Source organism: Staurois parvus, unplaced genomic scaffold (assembly GCF_062004578.1).
Source record: "Staurois parvus isolate SC_StPar_1 unplaced genomic scaffold, SC_StPar_1.0 ptg000011l, whole genome shotgun sequence".
NCBI lineage: Eukaryota > Metazoa > Chordata > Amphibia > Anura > Ranidae > Staurois > Staurois parvus.
Window position 1 is genome coordinate 32,801,101 of NW_028317807.1, and position 27,026 is coordinate 32,828,126.

The following is a 27,026-nucleotide window of genomic DNA, read 5'->3' on the forward strand; positions in this document are numbered from 1 at the left end:
GATCAATAAAGTGGGCAAGCGGAGTACCTGTTAAAACTGAAGAACATTTTACACAATTTCTCAGAATGGGGGCACCGCATTAAGACGTATATTACATTATATGTCATGGTACACACATATACATGTTTTGCCTTTCATTTCTCTTTTAAACTACGGTAAATTGGTTGTTTTATGTGGTTAGGGTTCATATAATCTTTAAAATTTCTGTTCTCAATCGTTTTATTGCACTGCTTAATGGGGGCTAAATTTCCAATGAATTTACAAAATTCTCTCTGTAACCTTAGTCCCCATAAATACCTTAGAATTATTCCAGAGCTCCCCAGCTACATTCATTTCCTTTATGTCTTTCTCTACAATTTATTCTGTTCTTTCAATATCTGCCTTTGCTACCTATTAAGATGCACTAAAAGCAGAGACTTAAAGTGTAAGTGAATATGAGTGATGAACCCGAGTGAAAAGACACATCCCCGAAATCTCTATAGAACTGAACTTGTTTACAGCTATATCAGCAGGAGGAGGGAGCTGCTGAGCAGGAAGAGTTCAGTAGACTGAGTCAGGCAGCACTGCACTGTGGGAACTGTAGTCTACTGTAATCAACAGCTTTTGAACTGCATTTTCCAGAGAGAGGTTGCTAGGAAGAGGGGAAATAGCTGCATTTTGTCAGGCTGTACAGGACACAGCTTCCTTTTTTAAATGAAGGAGACTGTAGACTGCTTATGAGGAAAGAACAAAAAGAGGGCGTACAGGCCTAGTGCATTACCATAAAAAATGTTTAATAAGAAATAAAATAGGTGTTGTACTCACAAACAACAATATAGTCAAGCCACATCATAGAAGAACAGCTGGGTCAACACCGCGCTGAGTAACAGTCCGTAATGGGGAATGTAGACATCCAATAGGCTGACGCATTTCGAGGACTTGCCTCTTCCTCAAGTCCTATTTTATTTCTTATTAAACATTTTTTATGGTAATGCACTAGGCCTGTGCGCCCTCTCTTTGTTCTTTCCTCATTCAGTATATTTGGATTCCCCCGGTCCATTTGAGGGCAGCAAGGTGTGCATGTTCCAGGACATTCTTAATGTGGTTGCAGCCCGCATCGAGTCCATCCCCAAGCGCAGGAGCATTTGTGTTTGCTGGTTCATTGTAGACTGCTTATGACTGTCCAGTGTGCACCATCCCTGCTGCATGTTGGCGTGCTGAGTTTAGAAGCACCAAAAACAGTTACCTGGGTGCAGAGCAGAGAGTGGACTAATTGCTGTGTGTGACCGGATGTTGAGATGCAATATCGCTGGGACTGGTAAGCTTCTGCTGTGGGGATTTACTATCTGCTGCTAGAGAGACTGAGCCCTTTAGGAACTGACCATACAGCCATCATGTAGCCTTATCGCTGCTTGCAGACTTGACTGGGACTTTTCTTATGTGCATCAATGGTACATTTGGGTACCAACTCCAGCTGAAGAGTTAGGACTAAAGACTGCCCCTTTACAACTACTACATAGAGACCTTCACCTCTTGCTAATGTTAAGAAGTACCTCTCAGTGGACATTGCATCATATCCTAACCATGATCCTAGAGTTCACTCTAGGCTAGTTATAGTAGTATTATTCATATTGCAGTTCTTTTTATGCACTTTTTATTGCTGACTTTGCTGAATAAATTGGTTAATTCCAGAAGGGAAGCCTAAGTGGACAGTGTCACAAGAAAACCTGTGTAACAAACTGTGCCCACCCCCAGGAAAATATCACCTGTTGTTTAAATAGCTGTGATGAGCCCAAGGCTCTCCACTAGCTAAGAGATTGTCAGATCCTGATTAGGATTGTGTAATAAAAAAAAATTCTAATCCTAAAAATGAGACTGAGAATACATAAATCAATCCAAGAGTACATTTTCAATGGCCTTTGCTTTAAAAAATATATATAATGTTTTGGAATTCTTAGTAATTATCTGCTAGAACAAAATGCAGGTTTTTACATATAATACCAGAAATGTTGACCCGGTTCTGAAGTGGTTAAAGCTTCAGTATTCAGCAGGCCTAGTTCATTCGTTTCATCTTGCTGAATACTGGTAGCAACTTGTTTAATTCCCAGGTCTAATATGAAATTTCTAGTAAAAATATTTTTATATAGCAGATCTATTATCAGTATTTTAATGATATCAGTTATCACAGATGTTATGTATGTTGTTTTATATGTGTGATAAAATAGAAGTATTACGTCTGGCTTATAAACACAATACAAGATATGTATTTTGTTAACACCGTGAGTATACTTTTTCACAGACTTGTCTAAAGTAGAACATGATCATCCCTCTTGGGATCCTGAACATATGCTGTGAGGGTGGGCAGACTTAACAATTGCCTATTTTCAGTTGTTTAAAGTTTCAAAAAGCTTTTATATGTGTAACTATGCAATGCTTCTAAACACCTGTATACACATGGAATAAATGACAAAATGCCCTTGATTTTCTTGTGTGTCTTTCAGAGGAAAAGTATTTAGGGGTTGTAAGGAAAGTTTAGCATTGATAGAATGGAAAGAAAACTTTGCTACATTCGCTTTCTTCTTAAATTACTAAACCTGCAACCATGGTATGCACTTTACAAAAAATAGACCGACGCACAAAATCCAACATTGAAGGAGCTTCACACTATCATATTTTGAATCTTGCATCCTATTCCTTGAATGTAGAAAAAGGCTGTTATAATACAGTATGTCTCCAACATGTAACACAGCTTTAGGGCATTTGTTGACTGTTGTAGGGTTTTTTTTCTCTTCAAACAGGTTTCACATTTAAATACATATCTATGGAAATGCAAAAATTGCTTGAAGCAGGCCAGAAAGAGGTTGACTGCAGGTCAAATAGAATTGTCAATGACGTTTGGTTCCAGAATCATTTCAAACTGATGTCTTTGACAGACCCATAAGTAAAATGTTTGAAATACAGTTTAAAAATTATTTTTAAAATGTTTGATTTCTGCGCTCAGCGGTTCAGTTCAACTCAGCTGGTGGAAATGTGGAAGCACAGCAAGGACATGACAAGGAAAGTGAGTTCCCTGTTGAAGGATCCTTTTCAGAGAGTGGGACAATAAGTGGCAGCTATTTTTATTGAACATCTAGTGCACAGTATTCCTAATTGCTCATAGCCAATGGAATGGAAAAAGAATACAACTGTTTTAACAAAAGTGTTGGAGCCCTGAAATACAGTATGTCCAGTTGGGTCCTCCATTTGTGTGTACTGAACATGCCTTAGCTTCCTCTAGCCCCAAACTGTCAAAAAAGAAGAGGTAGTGCTACCCTTGTAGGTCAACTCTGTATTCTGCATGACTTAGGCCTGGCCTCTGAACTCTACATTACATACTGCCGAACTCTGCGTTACGTACTCCTGGCCCCTGAACTCTGTGGTGCGTACTATTCATCTCCTGCATCACATACTACTACCCCTGCACTCAGCATTACGCCCTACCTCAGTTCTCTGCCTCACTTGCTCCTGACCCCTGTACTCTGTCACATACTACTGACCCCTAAACTCTGCATTACTTACTACTGACCCCTGACCTCTGCCTTATCTACTCCTGAGCCCTACACTCTACACCATGTATTCTTGATCCCTGCACTTATAAAGTATAAATAAATATCTGAAACCCCACTGAGACTTTAAAGGCAGAACAAAATGAAAATTTCTCTAAAAGGCAAGTGTCAATCTTTATTTATAAACTTTTTTTTTTTTTTGCATAAAAAGGACCCTTAGGTCTATAAAAGCATGCCAGAGTAATATCCAGTTGATAAACATACATACAGTTCAGAAACAATACAGATTACATATACCCTCGAAGACATACTGTAGATACACCAAAATGACTGCCAAAAAGTGGATGTAACTTGGTCATTCCTTCAAGGCCTATGTGATACCGGACAGACACCAGCTTCATGCGTTTTGGCTATGTTTGCTGCCCTTTTGATCAAGCACTATATATATATATATATATATATATATATATATATATACAACCTGTAAGTGTATTGAAACCTGTTTCATGTAGAGCATGTACATACAGTATAAAGATCTGCTTGTAGTATTTATGATTGTGGTTACCCTTTATTTAAATTATACTTGATATGATGCTGACGATCTACCTGTTATAATATAGCACTGATATACCCTCATTTTCCCTGAAGAAGGAATTGTTTTCTGAAACATGGTGGGATTTATTGGAAGATCACACCTCAACTGGCCATGTTTTTATAGACCTAAGGGTCTTTTTTATGTGGAAGAGATATGTTTATAAATAAAGATTGACATTTGCCTTTTAGAGAAAAAGCTTTAATTTTTTCTGCCTTTAAACTCCCAGGGGGGTTTCAGATGTTTCTTTATGCTTTATAATTGTTCTTTGGGATGTTGGCAGAATACTGTATGTTAATGTATCACTTGGTCCAGCTTTTGTTATTAAATTCTTGATCCCTATGCTCTGCATTTTTAACTCCCTTGAATTCTGCATTGCATATTACCAGAAACCCAGTCAGCCAGGCTAACCTCAAACCAGCCAGCCAGGCCAAAACTCCAGCCAGCTAGGCCATGATTCAGCCCAGGCAGCCATGATAGAACTCAGATCAGCCAACCAGGCTAAAATTCAGCTCACTTAAGCCAGCAGGCATGTTCTCTGTGCTTTGTATTTTCTTGGCAATCAAAAAGTGATGCAACATTTAGAGTGCATTCACACTTGTGAATGCACCCACTCATCAATTACCTGTGAGAATCCCAACGGGGCAGTTCCCGTGATTAGCTGCAAGTAGGCATCTCCATTGAAAGCAATCACATGTGAGTGATCAATCCTGGATGAAGGCAGTCTGCCTCCAGCGCTGATCACTTGTATGTGATCACTGCATAAGCCTCTCATTGCTTTCAATGGAGCTGCCTAGTTGTAGCTAATCGCTGTAACACCCGCTGAGGTTCTCGCAGGGTATTGCTGAGTGGGTGCATTCGCCAGTGTGATTGCACCCTTAGGGGCAAGTTTATAAAGCAGTAAATGTGACTTTCACAAAACATTCACTGGTGGTGAATTAAACTCCATCATTCAAAATAAGTGCACCTGGCAGATTCACCTACATTGAATGTTTGGTGAATGTCAGTTTTACTGATTTATAAATGTGCCCCTTAGTATAATACAATATATACTGTATTTCAAACACAGGAAAAGGTAAATAATTGTGCAGCGTGTTCTCCTTATGAACACACAGTGTGACAGGCACTGCTAATCAGCCTTTATTCAAGCTTTTTTACAAAAGAAATATGTTTTGTTTCATACTAAAGGACCACTTTCAAGAACCATTTCCTGAAATGCATTTGACTTGGCATGTGATTTTAAGTGGAATAGCTTTGGCTACCATATTGTATAACATATTGATAGGTTTCTTAAGTGAAGCACCATTGTGCTAAACATTAATCAATATCTTCAGCTTTCCCTCAATCCATCACATTAGTTCCCCAGTCAATCCAAATGGCAGTCATGAGCTATGGTAACGCTGTGTCCCTTGGAATATTGTTATTTTTGAAAGTTTCTATAGAGCTATCCTTAGTTTTTAGATGCAATTAGCCATTGCAATTAAAAGTTATTTTTATTGAAAGATTTGTTATTGAATACGGGACCATGCACAGTCAGGCTTAATGACTAGCCCAGGTCTGAGGTAGTGTTGTGAACAAAATTAAACTTGCTAATTCCAATCTTTAGTCTTTCAGGATTCAGAATAAAACTACCCTAAATCTGAACTGTTGAACATTAACAATAAGTCATGAGCCTGGAATACAAATACTTCTTTCCTGTTAACAGCAGCTTCTCACAAATCAAAAATCTTAGAATTAGCCTTAACAATAACATTTATTGCTTTTATAAAGCTTATTGTATTGCACTAATGACAACATAAAAATATAAGTAAATAAGATGTAAAATGTAAAATATATAGTTCATTCTATGTTAAAAAAAAAAAATCTTATAACACTCCTGGTCACATCAAGCCTGACTTTAAAATTGTGCGACTTACAGTGAAGTTGCACGATTTCAAAGTCTGGTAACTTGATGATTTCAGGTGCGATTTGCAAGACATCTGACACAGATGTCTATGCAAATCACACCAAAAGTAGTGCATGTACTACTTTAGAAATCGGTGCAGCTCTGACCAAGTCGGAAGTGCACCGATATGACCGCTCTAATTGCGGAAAATAGGGTGCAACTTGGCATGCAATTTTCAAGTCGCATGGCATGCAATTCGCATCCAGTGTAACCGGGGTGTAAAGATGATTATCGTTCCTGATGCTTATTTCTTTACAAACATCCCTAAGTGAAATCCCTAAGAGCTTTTCCAATAGACTAAAACAGTTATTCTAAGCTTCCTTTGTAATAAGAATAGAAGCAAAATGACCTATTTCACCTTGACAAAGAAGACATTAGTAGGTGATGCAGGCCTCCCTGACAAATTATTATGAATCAACAAAATTTTCTAAATTAGTAAATGGAGCACTCTAAAGAAAAATAAGCTTGGTGTAATGAAGAACTGTTTGTTTCCCTAGAACTGCTCATTCAGTCTTGTGACCATACCAAACTGCTAAAAAAGATCCAGTTGGCAAACCTATTCTAAATATTTGGTATGGCTTTAAAGCTGAAAGAAATTCAACCACTTTCTAAAATGTGTATGCCACCTTTTGGACTTACCTCTTTTATTTACAAATTACAGTTTTACTAAGCGTCAGGAATACAACTGTCACTATACTCCCAGCACTATGACAGAAGAGAGGCATTTTTTCTCACACAGCAGCAGGGGCAGGGTGTGAAAGGGAAGTCTATGTGAATGCTAGCTTCTGCCAACTGGAAAGAGTGAGGAACCTGTAATTTTAAATGCCTATAGCTTGGCAGCATGGCAGCAGTTCTACTATGTGACCTCTCACGTCTGCAAAATATGTTTTAAAAAATGTTTGTGGAGAAAAAGAATTGAAAGCTTCTTTGATTCTATAATGGTTTACTTGATAACCTAAAGTATGAAATGCCTAAGGGCCAGTTCATACCAGATGCAGTCCAGTGCTTTTTTTTTTTTGGATTAAAAATGCATGCACAGTATTTTCCATGTATTCCAATGACCCTAAATCACACCAGTGCAGCCAGTTCCAGTCAGTTTCCAGTACAAAAAAAAAAGTAGAACATTCTGCATTTTTTCCACACAGAACTGTTCTGAAGCATAGCAAACTGCATCAAAACTACACCGGAATGAAGTGTGGTGTGAACTGTAAGCAAAAACATACTCAGAATGCATCCAGAGTGCGTGTTTGTGGTGTGAACTGGTCCTTAATGTTTAAGTCAATAGGTAACAAAGATTTCAATGTATAATGCTAATATACATCATATGTTGCATCCAGACCATTAAGGCCTCAGTCACCTGGGTGTACTTAAGCGTAGACCCATGTGAGGGCATGTTCTTCCTGAATGGGATGGACAATTGTTCTGTGCATCCACATGCAGGCAGACCCATTGATGTCTGTTCCTCATCAGACACTGAAAACGATTTTGCGACTTTGCTCAGTGATGTGCGAACTTGGCGCTATATTTCAAATTTCAGTGTTTTTGCTTTGATTATATTATTGAATTACATTTATTATATTATTATTATTTATGATTCTTTATTAAATTATAATTTATATTTTGTGTTTCAATTTTTATCCTATCCCGGGATGTTTACTAGACTCTTGTTCGAACAGATTTCAGTGAGTTATTCCTAAAAATTACAGGCCTACAATAAAAAATAATACATATTTTCTTTCAAAAAAATGTACCGCTTGAGCACAGAAATATGGACATTATCAGACCGCTAGGGAGGTTAAAGGGACACTAAATTTCCAAATTAATTTTGTTTGCTGCTGTGATCTGATTTTCTGTTAAAGGATGGCTACATTTATTTCCATGGTCCCACTGTATGTAGGAATGTAGCCACCCTCTCCTGCTCGTGTAGTGCTAACCCTGGAGGAGCTGCTGAATTCTTTGATTTCTTTGTACACCTGAAGATCACACACCTTGCTAACCAAGAACTTACTAACACACCTTGATGTATTTCAAAGAATTTATTAAGCAGAGCCTAAAAGGAGAAATAATTACCAAGTGTACTTATGCCAACAATCAATAAAACAATACTGTTACTTTGAGAGATATGCCTATGGTATTCTGAATAACAATAATTAACAAAACTGAACTGAATTTTCCTAACAATAGTATATAAAAAACAGTCCTAACTTGCTATAACAGTCCCAATTTTGTCACACTGGCCAGCAAATGATGAAAAATAAATGTTGGCTGGCAAAGTTTGGGCCCTTGAAGAAAGCTCAACAGTTCCCAGAAGACAACAGATTAACTCATATGATGTTAGTCTCATACCAGACCCAGGGCACCCTTTTCTGGGTGTCTGGACATATGCTCTGATTCAGTAAAAGTCAAGTTCAACTCAGACAGGGATAGTTTCAGGGACGTTTCTCTGATCTCTCTCTTTCAATCCTGCTGAAAGTCTCTCTATTCCTTCCTTACAAGTGGTAGGAGTGCTCTCTAGTACAGTCTTTGTAATCCAAATGGGCACTGGATTATTTCCAAATAAGGGGGAGTTAAGGACCCCCCCCAGTGCAAAACAATTTCATGGAAACAGGAAACAAGAAAAGTCAATTGCCAAGTGGCCTCTCACCATAATAGGCACTCTCCGAACTCCAGGTGTTTGCGAAAGGGTCCTCCTTTGTAACCTAGTGCCATGCAGTAGTAGCCAGTGGTCCTTTCCTGATGGTCAGGGGTCTGCTGGTCACTAGCCTCCATACAGTAAGTGAAACACTGATTCCAAGTCTGGGCTCTCAGGATCTAGTCCCCCTCACACGTAGCACTGCACAGAGTATGATGACACCAGCAGTCTCTGATCAGCACTCTTTTCTTTTCAGACAGCTCCTGCAAACTCTGGTCACACTCCACTGTTCCTTCTTCATTTTCCAATGCCTTGTGTTGTTCTCTCTCAGCTGTTCAACACAGGAAAATGGTTGCAGAAGCACACAGTGCCCACTGTGGCTTCCTCCATGCATTCTGTAGACTGGTGGCACAACAGAGCCCCCTTTTTCCATCAACCTATTTCACTGCCACCTTGCTCTGTTGCATCAGCCAATCATCCTCCTCCTCCAAGCTCGATCCAGAGCCAGCTAAATTGGCTTAGCCTGCACTGGAGACACTTCATAAATGAACATTACAAAGTAGTCTCCTTAAAGATGACTGCTACACTTCTGCATTAATGGATATTCAGTTTAATCATGCCCACACTGCAGAAGGATAATACAGCAGCAACAAAGAAAGATTTCCATAGCAGTTATCAGCTACAGTCCAGATTATGATCATTTCTGAGATTAACTATGGACTATAAGATTTGTAGTATGCATAAAGCAGTTCACATGACCACAACTGATGTGCACTGCTTCTTCCAAACAAATGGCTGAAGAAGAATGTTATAAGGAGGCAGAGAAACACAGTAAGGAATGATTTAATGAAAAATAGATTACAGGGCCATTAAATAGTGGATGTTGGTGTCACTTGCTGGCATTGGAATAAACAACATTTAATTATAACCTGACTAAAAAAATGTAATTGAATTTTTTAGTCTTGAACATAATAAAGAATTAAAATGTACACAAAACCACTAAACTTTCCTTTTATCTATTCAGCTCTGGAGATTTGTCAGATAATCACTTCTGTCTCCACACTTGTTACTGCTGATACAAAATGTATTGTTACAGGAATACCTTTATCTGTGATAAAATATGTACCAAGTTAATCCAGTGTACCTTCCCCTAAACTAATCTTCTTCATCGCTGATCAAAATACTGCAAATTAAATTTCCCTGCTTGACTATTAAAGGCTATAAACTATTGATTCTTAGAAATTTGAACACTCACCATGCATGAGAGATTGGGTTTTAAAAGCTGAAAACCTATATACCCTCAGCTCATTATATCAATTTAAAATTAAATTCATATATTTCCAGCTGGCAACTGGATTTTTTTTCAATGTACTTATTTAGAAGACTAGTCTTACGACAATGCTTCCCCTCCTTTGCAGCACATTTTTTGCTTACTGTCCCTGTCTCTCAGTTGATCTCCTGGGAGCAAAGACATACCCTGGAGTTCTCTGTATAGAGGAACATGTGACAGAAGTGTAATTAGAACCTTCAGGACCCTGGTGCAAGAAACCATAAAGGGCCCACCTGGCCCTTGGGGGTTAACATTTAGCATTTTATTTATTTTTTAGAATTTTTTTAGGAGCCCCCTGGGGGGGCTTTAGTGAAATATCAGAGGTCTAAACAGACCTCTGATGTTTCACATCTGAGACATAGAAAGGAGATTGAGGACACAACACTCAATCTCCATTTCTACAGCCTCAGCTGCACAGAATGAATGGACAGGCATAGCTCTGTACAGAGCTTCTCCTTCATTCACACACTGAAGCATAGTAAACACAGTTTACTATGCCTCAGTTATGTAATCAGACCCAAAAAAAAAACTGCAAAAATACCTAAGAAAAACACTAGTGTTCTTACAGTATGTGTAATAAATAAAAGGTAAAGGATATGTCCATAGTAAATGAACAGGAAACAGGACTCCACGCATAGATAGCAAGATGAGATCTGTCAGATGTGATGTGTAGCTGATCTGTCTGGGGGATGGATTTGATACACAGTTTCTTCAGCAATTAGACTCCAATTACAACATGGTATTTTGAATAAAGCTACTGAAAGTGCAGTGAGGTTCTAATGTGATTGCTGCAGTCATAGAAAATGGCATCGCATGAAGCGTTTTGCCCAAAAGAAGTTAAGGAACGTCTTTTGGGTGACATGCTTTGTGCGATGCAAATCACCGTGACTGAAGCACAATGTATCGCGTGACAATCGATGCAGAACAATGCCGTGTTTTCAGGTGCCATTAAAATGTGTGGCACCTAAACACACAGTTATGCGATTTATCATTTTAGCAGAGTGTTTTGAAATTGCAGGCAGAATCGTGGCGACTCTGCCTGCAATTCAGAACACCATAGTGTGAATGGGACCTCACTTTGCAGCAACCCTGATGCCTCTGACAGAAGTGAAGAGAACTAAATCAGTAATAAAAAGTAGCTTTATTGAAAAACAATGTATCCACTTACATGTAAACGTACACCCATCTGATCCTAGTGAGGGAGTCCTGGATGGATGATCTCTGATCCACCTTTGAGCAGTGAGACAGAAAGAAGACAGGAATGGCAACAGGAGTGGCGCACGCTGGAGGAGGACCGAGAAGCTGCCCACACAGCTAAAGGGAGCTGCTGGGGAAACCCGCTTTCCAAGTAGTGAAGACAGGGAGAGCCGAGCTGACCGCTGGAGGGAGTGCTCTCCAGGGGAAAGCTCAAGGCCAACCACACAGCTCACACTGCCGGGAACCAAACTGCTGCCTCGGTAAATGAAAAGAGCCAGTGATCACTGACTCTCTTCATTAAGACAAGAAAGGGGCCTGTAAATGACACATTTACCAGCCCCTTCCCCTCTTTCCATTCTGACAGCATCCTCTGCAGCAACCGGCGGGAGAGGGTAGTGAGGAACCCCAGGGCTTGGGAGGGCCAGGGAATCACAAAGGGGTCATTCACAGCAGAAGGTGGATAGGAGGGACGGCATGTAGAGGAACTGATCCCTCCCTTTTCCTTCTCTAGCCTTTCAGCGGCTGCGGGAGGAAAACTGAGGGCATCTGTATTTCTATATGCCGCCCTGCCGATCTAAGCATACAGGGGGCTGGATGGGAGCCCTGGAGTATGGGGCCCGGTCTTAATTGTGACCCCTGTACGTATGCCCCTGACATGTGACCTCTTGGTGATTGGCCCAGATCTGTTACATGGGGTTCTTAGTCCTGTATAAGCTCCAGCTAAAGCAGTTCTGACCTTTAAAAGAGGTGTGCTTTAAAGGTTCAGTCCACTGTAAAGTGATCTTGTAGCTATAGTCATGGACAATCCAAACAGTGCGTTCTCCCTGCCAGCATTCTCAAATCAATTGCATCTGGGTGCTTTTGGTGTTCCTACCAGTCTTTGTGTTCAAGCCCCTCCAGCTGTGTTCTCCATAATATAAAATATACATTTCAAAATCCAATAAGGAGAGTACCTGCTATTAATAATGACCAGAGCAGGTATGCAGACCCAGCAACTGATCCGTGGTCCAGAGATCTCAGCAAAAGATTCCCTGAGGATGGACTGCGCCCATACACAATTTGTGTGCATTCCAAAAACACATGTGCGTTTATGTGCATTGTGTCACGAATTGGCCTGCTCTTTACAACAACTAGAGATGAGCGAATCGAACATGACGAAGTGGAATTCGTTTCGAAGATTAGGAAATATTCGATTCGCGCCGAATCCGAAAATTAGCAAACTTCGGATGCACGAATCGAATTTTCCCAAAAATGGCGGCGACATGTGTGGCGACGGAGCGGGGATCTCTGGGAAGGCGCGCAGACAAGGCGCGCTGACCCATAATGCATTCATTCATGACATGTGATCGCATTAGCCAATCAGCAGCCAGCCAGCCAGCACTGTGTAATGGTGGAGCTATAAATCGCGGCCATCTTAGAATTCTCCATTAGCCTCCGGTCATTCAAGAGAGACAGACCTCTGTGTATTAGGGACAGAGTTTGGGCCACAGAGACTTTAGGGCCACAGAATCGTTACTTAGGGACACAGAATCGTTACTTAGGGACACAGAATCGTTACTCAGGGACACAGAATCGTTACTCAGGGACACAGAATTGTTACTCAGGGACACAGAATCGTTACTCAGGGACACAGAATTGTTACTCAGGGACACAGAATTGTTACTCAGGGACACAGAATTGTTACTGAGGGACACATAATCTTTACTCAGGGACACAGAATTGTTACTCAGGGACACAGAATTGTTACTCAGGGACAGACACAGAATTGTTACTCAGGGACACAGAATTGTTACTCAGGGACACAGAATTGTTACTCAGGGACACAGAATCGTTACTCAGGGACACAGAATCGTTACTCGGGGACACAGAATTGTTACTCAGGGACACAGAATTGTTACTGAGGGACACAGAATCGTTACTGAGGGACACAGAATCGTTACTCAGGGACACAGAATCGTTACTCAGGGACACAGAATCGTTACTCAGGGACACAGAATCGTTACTCAGGGACACAGAATTGTTACTCAGGGACACAGAATTGTTACTGAGGGACACAGAATCGTTACTGAGGGACACAGAATCGTTACTCAGGGACACAGAATCGTTACTAAGGGACACATAATCGTTACTCAGGGACACAGAATCGTTACTCAGGGACACAGAATCGTTACTCAGGGACACAGAATTGTTAGTCAGGGACAGACACAGAATTGTTACTCAGGGACACAGAATTGTTACTCAGGGACACAGCATTGTTACTCAGGGACACAGAATTGTTACTCAGGGACACAGAATTGTTACTGAGGGACACAGAATCGTTACTGAGGGACACAGAATCGTTACTGAGGGACACAGAATCGTTACTCAGGGACACAGAATCGTTACTGAGGGACACAGAATCGTTACTGAGGGACACAGAATCGTTACTCAGGGACACAGGATCGTTACTCAGGGACACAGAATTGTTACTCAGGGACACAGAATTGTTACTCAGGGACACAGAATTGTTACTGAGGGACACAGAATCGTTACTGAGGGACACAGAATTGTTACTCAGGGACACAGAATTGTTACTCAGGGACACAGAATCGTTACTCAGGGACACAGAATCGTTGAAAGAGTATGTCAGACAACACGCAGAGGAGTGGCAGAGGAGGCAATGTTTCAGGAGCGAGCAGACGTGGCAGCAGAGGAAGGGGTCGAGGCAGCACTAGTCGCAGCCAGAGGCCAGTGCTCCCGGTGTCATCCAGCGGTCGTGTCTCCACCGACAACCCTGCCGTCATCGATTGGTTGGCTCGGTCGTCTTCCTCTTCCCAGGTCACCTCTGACACCTACAGCCAACGGTCGGTGGGTACGTCAGACACAACCGTTAGTTGGCATGGCCCGGGAGCAAGCCCACTGAAATCACGTGTCCTCTACCTGCCCCTGTCCTTTGGTGTTCCCTCACCAAGCGAAGTATCGCATGCTGTGGGCTCAGCCCCACTGTACAGTGAGGAAGAGCTAACAGAGGGCGGTCAGGAACGGGGGGAGACATCCGCCTCTTCAGCAGCCAGGCGAAGAAGTACTGGCGAGGAGAGTGGCTCGGTAGCCGGTCTAGAGACAGGTCTGTCTCCTGACCCACACGCAGCCGAGGGGGCTAGTAGTGAGGCGGAGACCCTAATCGATGATGATGAGGCTGATCGCACTTGGCAGCCTCGTCGTCATCAGGCTATTGCTTCCGCATCATCAGGAGAAGAGGGTGCCAGCTTGGCAGCGAGCAAAACAGTCGGTGGGTTGCCCAGGAGGCAGCAGGGTTGCAGCAGTGTCAGTGGAGGCAAACGGCCACGGAGTAGAGCACCAGCTCCACTGCAGCCTACCACCACGGCCAGTAGTGGTGCCGGTGTGCACGGAGGAAGTAGCAGTCAGCCAGTGAGGAGTAGCGGGGGCAAAGTTTCCTACTCGGCGGTGTGGCAATTTTTCTTCAAGCCGCCCGAGGAAGTAAACGTAGCCGTATGTCGACTTTGTGGCCAGAAAGTCAAGCGTGGCCAGGGGGCCCATGTTGGGACTACAGCGTTGCGTCAGCATATGCAGCGTCGCCATTCGGTGGCCTGGGAAAACCGTGATAAAGATACGGCGGTTCTGCCTGCCCCAGCCCCCGCTCCATCACCCGCTCCGTTACTTGCTCCGTCACCCGACGTCAATCGCCCTCTATCAGCCAGTCAAGGCTCCAACACCTCTGCTGAGGGGAGTTGTCGCTCGTTGGCATCTTCCGCTCGTTCAGATGCTCCTTCTCCTGCTACTCCTCTTCAAGGATTCCGTCAGCAGTCTTTCTTGGAATCCGTTTCCAAGAGACAACAGTTTGCGAGCACGCACCCGACGGTGCAGAAGCTGAACGTCCTCCTGTCCAAGTTGCTGGTGCTGCAGTCCCTCCCTTTCCAAGTGGTGGACTCAGCACCTTTCCGAGAAATGATGGCTTGTGCCGCACCGCGGTGGAGAGTGCCAAGCCGGCATTTCTTCGCCAAAAAGGCAGTGCCAGCCCTGCATTCACATGTAGAAGAGATGGTGGGCCAGTCTTTGAGCATGTCGGTCTCTGCCAAAGTGCACGGCAGCGCCGACGTGTGGAGCTGTAACTACGGTCAGGGACAGTACATGTCATTTACGGCCCACTGGGTGAACGTGGTGCCGGCACAGACGCACCAGCAACTTGGACAGGTCATGCCGCTTTTGCCTCCACGTTTGCACATCCTTGGTCCAGCAAAGATGTCCGCCTCTACCACCTCTTCTTCCGCCGTGTCCTCAGCTGCCACCCCCGTGCCAAGTCCCATTACCCAACCGGCATATCACATGTGCAGGGCGCAACGGTGTCACGCTGTGCTGCACCTGGTAAGCCTTGGCGAACGTAGTCACACAGGGGAGGAACTTCTGAGTGTAATGAACAGAGAAATCGACAGATGGCTGTCTCCGCGCAAACTGAAAATCGGAACCATGTTGGCCGACAACGGAAAGAACATGGTGTCTGCTCTGCGTCAAGGAAGGTTGTGCCATGCGCCATGCATGGCTCACGTGTTCAATCTGGTTGTCAAGCGTTTCCTAAAATCCACCATCCCACTGCAAGACATCCTTAAAATGTCACGTAAACTTTGCATGCATTTCAGCCATTCCTACACCGCAAAGCACACCCTCCTTGAGCTGCAGCGGCAGAACGGAATTCCACAGCATCGCCTGATCTGCGACGTTGCAACAAGGTGGAATTCAACCCTACATATGTTAGACCGCCTTTACGAACAGCGAAAGGCCATCACCGATTTCCTGATGTTACAAGCGGATAAAGGTACTCCCCTGTGTAACTTAGATGTCAGCCATTGGCAGCTCATGCGTGACACCTGCCGCTTGCTCAGGCCCTTTGAGGAGGCCACGCTATTCGTGAGTCGGCAGGACTATGGGATGAACGACGTCATTCCTCTGTTGCACGTCCTGGAACAAATGCTGTTAACAATGGCTGGTCAGGGTGCGGTAGACGTGGCGCACAGATCTCAACGCCACATGACCCCTGTGGGGGCAGGACAGGAAGAAGAGGAGGAGGTAGAGGAGGACATTGGTGCTCAGGAATTATTGAGTGAAATGGGTGGTTTTTCCACTCAGCGGACAGGAGTGGGGGAGCAGGAGCATCTGGTAGAGGAGGAGGAGGAGACAGAGGACCCAGACGCACCGTGGCATTATGCTGTGGAGATGGAGGCAGGGAGTCCCTCGCATTCCTTGGCACAAATGGCCCATAGCATGCTCGGTTGCTTGCGTAGCGACAGCCGAATAATAACCATCAGACAGAGGGATGACTTTTGGCTGTCCACCTTGTTGGACCCTCGCTACCGTTCAAAAATGGTGGCCTTTTTCACACCTGCTGAGAGGGAGGCCAAAATAACGTACTATAAAAACCACCTATGTAGTCAGTTGGTCTCTGCCTTTCTGCGCCAACGTCCATCCTCAGACACTGTGGGCCCTGTGCGCTCGCGTTCCGCTGCCATGGCAGCAGGGGAGGGGTGGGGTGGTAGGAGCAGTGGCAGCTCCACTAGCAGCGGCTGCCTCAGTCTGCAGTCGATGATGAGTAGCTTTCTTCACCAGTGCAGTGAGGAAACTACTAATCAGCCGCAGCAGCAGCAGCATCAGGTGGACCTGGAGCAGGACCTCAAACAACAGGCTTGGGCCTACTTGGACAGCACCCTGCCAACCGAGGTAGACAATCCCCTTGACTACTGGGCAACGAAACTTGACCTTTGGCCCCAACTAGCTGAATTTGCCCTTGAAAGGCTGTCATGCCCGGCCAGTAGCGTGGCATCGGAGCGCGTGTTTAGTGCGGCAGGAGGTATTGTAACTCCGTGGAGGACACGACTGTCCACCCAAAGTGTGGAGAGACTCACGTTTGTGAAAATGAATCAGGCGTGGATTAGTCTGGATTTCAAACCACCAGTTCCTGACACAACTGACTAAATCCGCCATGAATCATGCCCCAAACATGTTATTATTTTTAACATAGGCCTCTGTATGGCCTTCAATTTAAGCTGCTTACGCTTTGCCACTCTGCCATGGGCCCCTGTACCGCCTCCTCTTGCTGCTGCCAGGTCCAGAGTGTGTCATGGGTCCCTGTACGGCCTCCCATTGCTGCTGTCTCCATCGCCACAGTCTGCCATGTGCCACTTTCAGGTCTCCTCACACTGCTGGTGGGTTCCATTTTGTTATAGGGTGCTGGCAGATTACGGGCCTCCCATTGCTGCTGCCAGGCCCGTAATCTGCCATGGGCCCCCGTACCGACTCCTCATGCTGCTGCCAGGCCCGTAATCTGTCATGGGCCCCTGTACCGCCTCCTCATGCTGCTGCCAGGTCCAGAGTGTGTCATGGGTCCCTGTACGGCCTCCCATTGCTGCTGCCAGGCCCGTAATCTGCCATGGGCCCCTGTACCGACTCCTCATGCTGCTGCCAGGCCCGTAATCTGTCATGGGCCCCTGTACCGCCTCCTCATGCTGCTGCCAGGTCCAGAGTGTGTCATGGGTCCCTGTACGGCCTCCCATTGCTGCTGTCTCCATCGCCACACTCTGCCATGTGCCACTTTCAGGTCTCCTCACACTGCTGGTGGGTTCCATTTTGTCATAGGGTGCTGTATGGCCTCCCATTGCTGCTGCCAGGCCCGTAATCTGCCATGGGCCCCCGTATTGACTCCTCATGCTGCTGCCAGGCCCGTAATCTGTCATGGGCCCCTGTACCGCCTCCTCATGCTGCTGCCAGGTCCAGAGTGTGTCATGGGTCCCTGTACGGCCTCCCATTGCTGCTGTCTCCATCGCCACAATCTGCCATGTGCCGCTTTCAGGTCTCCTTACACTGCTGGTGGGTTCCATTTTTTCATAGGGTGCTGTATGGCCTCCCATTGCTGCTGCCTCCACCGCCACACTGTGGCTCCACACTCTGGTTTTGGCCCCGTGACTGCCCAAATGAGTGAAGTGTGCGGTGATTCTAAGATCGACGGCACTCATCTGCATGTCATACTGACTGACAGTATTATTTCTCTTCCCCAGCAGACTCCAAGGGCATTTAAATTAAAGGTACAGTGTTCTGCACTAATATAAAGGCTCTCTGAAGCCTAGAAACACCCTTTTTATAAGTTAAATTCGCAGCGAATATATTCGACTCGAATCAAATTTATTCCGCGAATTCGCCGAATCAGCCGAATCAAATTTTTGAATAATTCGCTCATCTCTAACAACAACCTATCCATTTTTACAGATATGTAACATTTTATTTGATGGAGCACACTACAAAGCATGGTAGTGCATTACCTTGCCTTGTGGTGCACTGCAACATTGGAGTTGCATTGCCTTTCTGTGTTGGGGTGCCATTCAGAATGAATGTCACTGTAACGTATTGTGGTAATGCCCATATTGACATATGTGCTAACACAATGCTTTTGATTGCAAAAGTGTGTTTCCCCCCCCCTCACACGTCTCCTTTCCTGTGTGTTGCATTAATGCATATCTACATTCTGTCATATGTTAACATGCATTCAGATAATCCAATCTCACTCGTCTCTGATCCTGTGCTTTGCGTTAATGCGTGTTAATGCAGGTTGTGTCACTTTTTAATGTGCATTCTGCTAAGGCAACCTGACACATCTCCGTACCTATCTGTTGAGGCAACTCAAGCCTGTTAATGCAAGTTGTGTCACACATTAACCCCTTGACGCTGATTGCACCCAAATATGCGGCCTCTCTGTGTCTGGGCCTTGATGCCAAGCGGCCACATATTTGCGTGCAATTAGAAAATGCATATGTGCTACCCCAATCCATCAGACTGTCAACTACCCTTCTCACCTTCAGGCGCACCCTGAAAACCCTCCTCTTCAGGGAAGCCTACCCCAATCTCACCTAACACCCGACCTCACCTAACAACTAACCTCCTCCACTCCACCCTCCACTCCATCCCCCACAACCATCCCCTCCTGCGCCACCTTCCCCTCCCTCCTAGATTGTAAGCTCGAAAGAGCAGGGCCCTCGAGCCCCTCGTGTAGTGTATTGTTACTGTCTTGTCATGTTATGTCCCCCTTGCTACTGTACAGTGCTGAGCAAACCCTTTGGCACTATATAAATACTGTATAATAATAATAATAATGTGCTGAGAGTGTGTGCTCCCAGCACATATGTCCACGACTCCCAGAAAGGTCCCGATCTCCCCTTTCAATCAAGAACTTTTCCGGTCATGTGACCGCCATGATGGCGAATCACAGTGGTCACATGACCCTAAAACCCCGCCCCACCTCCTGGCTTCTGAAACTCTTAAAGGACCAGGAGGCGCCGGCACAAAGAGGTTAACCTGCTTTCTAGTAAGGCAGTCCATTTATTTTGATTGGGCTGCCAACATATAGGAACAGACCAAAAACTGGGCATGCTACATTTTTCTTTCAACACACCGCACAGCAGTGTGAGGTGTGCTGTAATGCATAAGTGTTGGAGTTGCACAGCTTTGTGCCATTCAGAATAATTGACAGCATGTGTGTTAATATGCGCTGTGTTAGTGCAAAAGTTTATGCGCATGTTTCTGCAATGCACCAGTTTTCAAGAGTGTTTTTCGATCCTCACTCTTTTCTCTTTATGTGTGTTGCATTAAGATATGCATGATAATATGTTAATGTACATTGAGTTAAGGCCGCACATTCACTTTGATTGGGCTGCCAACACACAAGAACGGATTGAAAAAAAAAGACATGCAGCATTTTTTCTGACACAGCACATTACAACACACAATTATGTGTTAGCTTGCTTTGTGGTGCACTGTAAGGCATAGTCTGAGCTGCAATGCCTTAGTTGCCATAAAAAAAAAACCACACACACACATAATGTGCACTAAGGTGTATTGCAGTAATATACAGTTGCAAGAAAAAGTATGTGAACCCTTTGGGATTACGTGGAGTTTTGCATGAATTGGGCATAAAATGTGCTCCGAACGTCATGTAAGTCACAACAATAGAAGAACACAGTCTGCTGAACATAATACTACACAAACATTAGATGTTGCCATGGTTTAATTGCACATAACATGTAAACATTCACAGTGCAGGGAGGAAAAAGTATGTGAACCTTTGGACTTAATAACTGGTTGACCCTCCTTTGGCAGCAAATAACCTCAACCAAACATTTCCTGTAGTTGCAGATCAGACCTGCACAATGATCTGGAGTAATTTTGGACCACTCCTCTTCACAAAACTGTTTCAGTGTAGCAATATTCTTGGGATGTCTGGTGTGAATTGCTCTCTTAAGGTCATGCCACAGCATTTTAATCCGGTTGAGATCAGGACTCTGACTGGGCCACTCCAGAAGTCGTATTCTGTGCTGTTGCAGCCATTGTTTTGTTGAATTACGTGTATGCTTTGGGTCATTGTTCTGTTGCATCACCCATCCTCTGCGGAGCTTCAGTTGGCAGACAGATGGTCGTACGTTTTTCTGCAAAATGTCTTGATAAACTCTGATATTCATTTTCCCATCAATGACAACAATCCGTCCAGGCCCTGAGGCAGCAAAGCAGCCCCAAACCATGATGCTCCCTCCGCCATGTTTTACAGTGGGGATGAGGTTTTGATGTTGGTGTGCTGTGCCTTTTTTTCTCCACACATAGTGTTGTGTGTTCTTCCCAAACAACTCAATCTTGGTTTCATCTGTCCACAGTATATTTTGCCAGTAGTGCTGTGGAACATCCAGGTGCTCTTTTGCAAACTTCAAACGTGCTTCAATATTCTTTTGGGACAGCAATGGCTTCCTCCGTGGTGTCCTCCCATGTACTCCTTTCTTGTTTAATGTTTTCCTTATTGTAGATGTGTCAACAAAAATGTTAGCATGTGCCATAGATTTCTGTAGGTCTTTAGCTGACACTCTGGGATTCTTCTTTACCTCATGCAGCATTCTGCGCTGTGCTCTTGCAGTCATTTTTACAGGACGACCACACCTAGGGAGAGTAGCAACAGTGCTAAACTTTCTCCATTTGTAGACCATCTGTCTTACCATGGACACATGAACATCAAGGCTTTTGGAGATACTTTTGTAACTCTTTCCAGCTTCATGCAAGTCAACAATTCTTGATCGTAGGTCTTCTGAGAGCTCTTTTCTGCGAGGCATGGTTCACATCAGACAGTGCTTCTTGAAACCAGTAAACCCAAAACAGGTGTGTGTTTTTTAAGGGCAGGACAGCTGTCAGCAACACATCCAATATCATCACACTGATTGGAGTCAAGGTTGGCTCACTCCTGGCTCCAATTAGCTCTGGGAGAAGTCATTAAGCTAGGGCCTCACATACTTTTTCTTCCCTGCACTGTGAATGTTTACATGTTATGTGCAATTAAACCATGGCAACATCTAATGTTTGTGTAGTATTATGTTCAGAAGACTGTTTTCTTCTATTGTTGTGACTTAGATGACGGTCAGAGCACATTTTATGCCCAATTCATGCTAAACTCCACGTAATCCCAAGGGGTTCACATACTTTTTCTTGCAACTGTAGGCATTAAAGCAATGCACCATATCACAAAAGTATGTTTCAGCCCACACATACAATAAACAGTTTGAACTCTCTAGGATCTAGTCTGTATTAAATGTTTGATTGTCAAGTGCACCTTACCACTAACAAGGTTTAAAATATTGTACTGTGTAGAAATTAGTAGGCTTTTAGGAAAAATGATCTGTCTTCTTTTCTTTTGTATTTGTTATTATAACATTTTGGTAAGCATGGGGTTCTACTTTTTCCTTCTTGTTAGATTCTCCATTAATTATGGTTTGAACGACATTCTTTATAACATTTGTTTTATTTATATATATATTATTATTATTATACAGTATTTATAAAGCGCCAATAGTTCGCTCAGCGCTGTACATTACAAGGGGGGACAGAACATGTGACAGAACAATACCAATACAATGTGATACACGAGGGGTTCGAGGGCCCTGCTCTTTCGAGCTTACAATCTAGGAGAGCATATATATTAATATATATATGTGTGTTTATAGGAAACAAAAGCTATTTTCGCTACCTAGTGGTCAATAGCCCACTGTCAGCTGATTTTTGGTCACAGGAGAGCAAAAGTAAGTGTACTCCTGAGGCCCAAAAGAGAAGCATAGCCAAAAAAGCTTTGGCCATACTTCTTTTAGGACCACTCTAAACCTGCCGTGAAAGAATCTCCTAAGAAGCTAGTTTCCTGCTTGTCACGTTGATGCATTGGTTTCAACACCTCCTGAATTACTGGTCCTCAACAAGTATATAGATAAGGATTATTCACACTTATCTGACACATATGTATGCCATGCTTGTCCTAGGTCTGTGACAGTATTGACAAAGCCAAGAAACAACTATTTTGTAGAAAGTGGCCAACAATGACAGCCCCTGTATTTTCCTTATGACAATGTTACTTTAAAAAAATACGGTAGTTCTATTGCAAAAAAAGAAAAAAAAATCCTAATATCTTATTGTGAAAAGCAGTTGAATAAATAAAAATATATTCTCACCCTGTTAGCATTTGTAATGATTAAATTTCATTTTCTGACAGTCTGGTAACTCTATTCCAGTCAACAATAAAAGAAAGAAAGACTTCCTTTGTTAATATAATAATCCCTGTCACAAATATAATAGCACTTTCAGAATAGTTTATACAGTTCAAGTGATATTCAGGATCAGCTATCAGTTCTAATATAATATGAAAAAGATATAGTATATACAAAATAAGCAAAGGAAATACAGTTAGAGCAAAGTTTGTTATATATTATATTTAATAATTAAAGAGTTAGTTCATGAAAACATTTGCTCTGCAGTCAAGGGGCTCCAATAGCTTTTCCATCAATGGTGCAGGTTAAAGAATTTAAGATTTTTTTGTAATTTTTTTTTTTTTAAGCCAGGCTTTGCAGAAGTTGCCATAAAGGTGTATAATTTAAAGGAAACTCAATTTCTGTACATTGCACCATGAGTTGTAAACTATTAAGACCCACTTGACTGCACTGCAAATTTCGTTATGGAGGAGAATTAACACTTTAACCTATTGAATTAAAAAAAATACCTTACCTAAGAGAATCATATGTGTTTTCTGAGTAGGTGAAATGTAGCCCCACAACTACCCTCTGATATAAAGACACTGGTATGTGGGGGTTTATACTGATCTGTTAAAATATACTTGTGAAGGCAGAGACTGGTTTTCAATAACACATTTAACAAGGTGCTTCTAGGATCTATCCTAACCCTCTAATCTCCACCTTTGATGGCCGTACTATAAGAAAACCTTATCCACCACCATACATACCTTGTACAGCAGTGCTATCTCTTTAAAGTGCAATGTAGTCACCTTCTCAGTTGTTGGACTTTGTGTTGTGGTCTTCCCTTCGCTTCAGATTGGCCAAACCATGTGCCAATCAGTTAGGCATTCAGTATTGTTCTAGAAAATGCCCTAATACTTCTCATTCTCATAAAATATTTCATGTTAATAGTGTCAGTGAGCATTGTTTTTGGAAAATGCAGAAGAGGGTAAAAGAATTTTCAAAAGCTTGTACTTTAAAATTTCTTGTACTAATTAGCTTTGAACCTTTGCCATCTGCTTCCAATTACTTGACCCAGAAGCTTAGGTCCAGCTGCAGCCCATACCTTCTCTCAATCACAAGTGCTTAAAGGAGAAGAATATGAGTATTTAAAAATATAAAATACTCACCTTCTTGACTGCAGCACTGATCCCAGCTTAAGCTGCCCCTTGCCTGCTCCATCGTACGAACTGAGCAATCAAACACTATTGATCTCTCAGTTCTCCCCTCTGCTGTGAGCAGAGAGTGGTGACTGTCAGTCACTGGCTCTCTGTTCTGCCCTTCCAGTGCTCATCGGAGCACTGGGCTGTGGTGGGAGTAGGAGCAGCTGGCTCAGGCTCTCAGCAGCATGATGAGAGGCTGAGCCAGCTTGCCCATCTATGCATTTTGGTGGATCCTGAATCTAAAGTTGGGATCTTTCCTACGCCTGGACCGGCTGAGTGACGTCAGTCGACAGCGAGCTTCAGACAGAACTAACTGCACTTCTGTGATTCTTAGAAGTACAGCCAAAATAGCTTTGGCTATACTTCTCCTTTCAATTAAATGTATTAGCTCCTATCTCTGCCTGATTAAAGGTGATTTTTTCCCCCCATTTGTTCTAATCTGATTGATTTTGGTTATAACTTGGACTACCATGGATTTTTTTCTATCTGTCCACCTTCCCTGATCTTTTTTTCTAAGCCTGTTCTTGGATGCCATTTTCCTGCTGCCTGCAGTTAACTAAAACTTTTCAGTAACACAGAGGGTTCACCATACCCCATGACTAAATATGTGGTGCATACTAGCACATTATGGCATAAACCTCCTGGGGACCATTTAAAAATATATATATTGGAGTTTAATTCCACTTTGATACACTTGAATGTGCATACTGAGCAAACAGATATGTGAATTCACAATGGATTGTTTTCAGGTAAAAGACATTACCTACTGTGAATTGTCTACCCAAGCTTGAAATTGCACACCAGCCTTGCACAATTGTATTGTACTGAAGCTTCTTTTTTCTAATTTCACTGCACACTGTGAGCTTCTAGATTGAGCCCGCTTCATATCTTGGCTGGAGGACATCCAGCATCATCTAGCACTTTCTCCCCAAGCCTAATTGTCCCTGGCTTACCTATTCCAGTCACTGCATTTCAGTTCTTTTAATAACGGAAGCTGAACATCACATGTGGGCATTTCTTGCACAGCCCGTTTAGAGATCTCCAATCTTCCTGACATCTACCTCTCAAAGCATTTTGGTATTTGCATAACTCCTCCCAAGACAGACTGCTTTTTTCATAAGGACTGAGGGCTCTTAAAGACAGGGTGAAGCAGGGTGCTCTGACACCCTTCTGGCCCCTCCCACCAGCCTTAATCTGCCAGCATTGCATAGAGAAGCACAGAAAACCAGAGATGATGTCACTGGGTATAAAATGGGGTATGTAATAAGTATTAAAAGGTTTTATTTAAATATTTAATTTGTATGTTGACGTGGGGGAATGAAGTTGCCTGTGAAGGCAAAACATAAGCAGATTAAACTTCTGCTGCTACTGGATGAAGCCGATATGTTTCAGGTTTCCATGAATCTTTGCTTTGTATTATTAAAGAAAAGCATTCTGGACCTTTGGATTTTGGACTTTAACTGGATAAACCCCACCATGCAAAACAATCAGCCTTATCCAGTTTATGAACTAATGGGAAAATGGCTCCTTCCTGTAGGGAGTTGATGGGTACTCTTCAGTGCAGATATTGCTGTAGCTTGCAGACAAACACTGAAATCAGAAGCAGCTTCTTCAGCAGCACGTAAGGGTTTAAACAGAACAGGCCACAGTGTCTGGAACCACACTGATCTCTTCAAGTAAGGTGCAGAGTCCTGTTTATTTATTAATCCACCAGCCAGGACTAATTGCAAGACCTCTGGGTTGACTTGGATTTAAATGGGGAGTCATTGTATAGACCACTCCATCTATCATTCCCCCTTTGTTAATCACTTTTAACCTTTTCAAACAATTAAGTTCTGCTTAACGTTAAATGCAATTCCAAAATTGAGCTGCAAATAAATAATTTGAGACAAACTTATCTGAGTCCTATACATTTTTTATATGGTTAAATGTACTCATACTGTATGAATATTCTTGCATTGTCTCCTTTCACACACAGGCTGTCAGGGTCCATCACCTTAGTCCATTTTCACATTGCAAAATATCTCAGCCAAGCTCTTCCTGTTGTGGCAGCTAATTAATCTCACCCTAGTCTCCATGCAGCCCACTTGTCTATCCTTTGTGTCAATCACTGTAAGTGAGTGCCATATGCACTATGTGTTCTGGTTTCTTATGTAGCCTGCCTGCTTTCCTTGTTGACACATAAGGGTGTGAGTTCTAATTACATCTCCTAGCTCTGCAAGAAATTCATTTGGGACATGTTATTTAAAGCAGCAATATATGTTACTGCGGAGATTGAGTGATAAGCAGCCCAGAGAGAGGGCAACCTAACTAGTTGAAATCTGCCTTGTACCGTGCAATGGAATAATAATGACTTGATATATCGACATGCAAATTAAGTCTGTTAACTCCTCCCGTATGTTTTATCTCACTTATTCAACCGCTTATTTTTTTGGTTCTTTCAGATGTTTTGCCCTGTGTCCTCTTTGTATGAATACATTATTGAAATTATGGAAAGTGTTGGTACTATGTTTAATATTAAATATTGGAGTCATTTTCTTTATATGCAAAGTTTGGAAACTAAGTTACTGGTTTTCAGCAACAGTGTGGAAATAATATTTTTGCCATGCAGTATTCATTGTTTTATCTAAATATTTCAAATATTAATGCAGTGCTTGAATTTGCAGATTTATAAGTAAGAATAGTTTTTTTTCTGTGCCTTTGCTTAGCAATTGGTCATAAAATAATGTCTTATTGCTTTTTCTTATGACAGTGAGCGGTGTAGGTACACCATGAGGGGCCATGTGGACTCTGTCAACAGCATTGAGTTCCTTCCATACTCCAACATTGTGCTCACCAGCTCTGCAGACAAGACTTTGTCCTTGTGGGATGCTAGAATGGTAAGTCTATTATATACCTCGACTATTATATACCTCATCGTTCCTTGTATTTGTCTAATTTGTTGACCACAATGGCAGATAAAGACTTGATACTGTGTTGTTTGTGATTCAGTAACAACCAATAGTCATTGAGTTACAATACTGAGTTGTCTGGCTTCTCCCAACTATCCCTTCCTTGGCGATATTGTCCCTCTTTT

At 43.0% G+C, this 27,026-nt stretch overlaps 1 protein-coding gene across 1 annotated transcript in view; it reads left to right on the forward strand.

Annotated features, from left to right (window-relative positions):
- Positions 1–27,026, forward strand: part of SPAG16 (sperm associated antigen 16) — a 1,274,471-nt gene that overhangs the window by 767,641 nt on the left and 479,804 nt on the right. Inside the window, exon 13 of the mRNA XM_089672306.1 lies at positions 26,703–26,829. Coding sequence (XP_089528432.1) covers positions 26,703–26,829 — 127 coding nt within the window. The remainder of the gene's footprint in view (positions 1–26,702; positions 26,830–27,026) is intronic.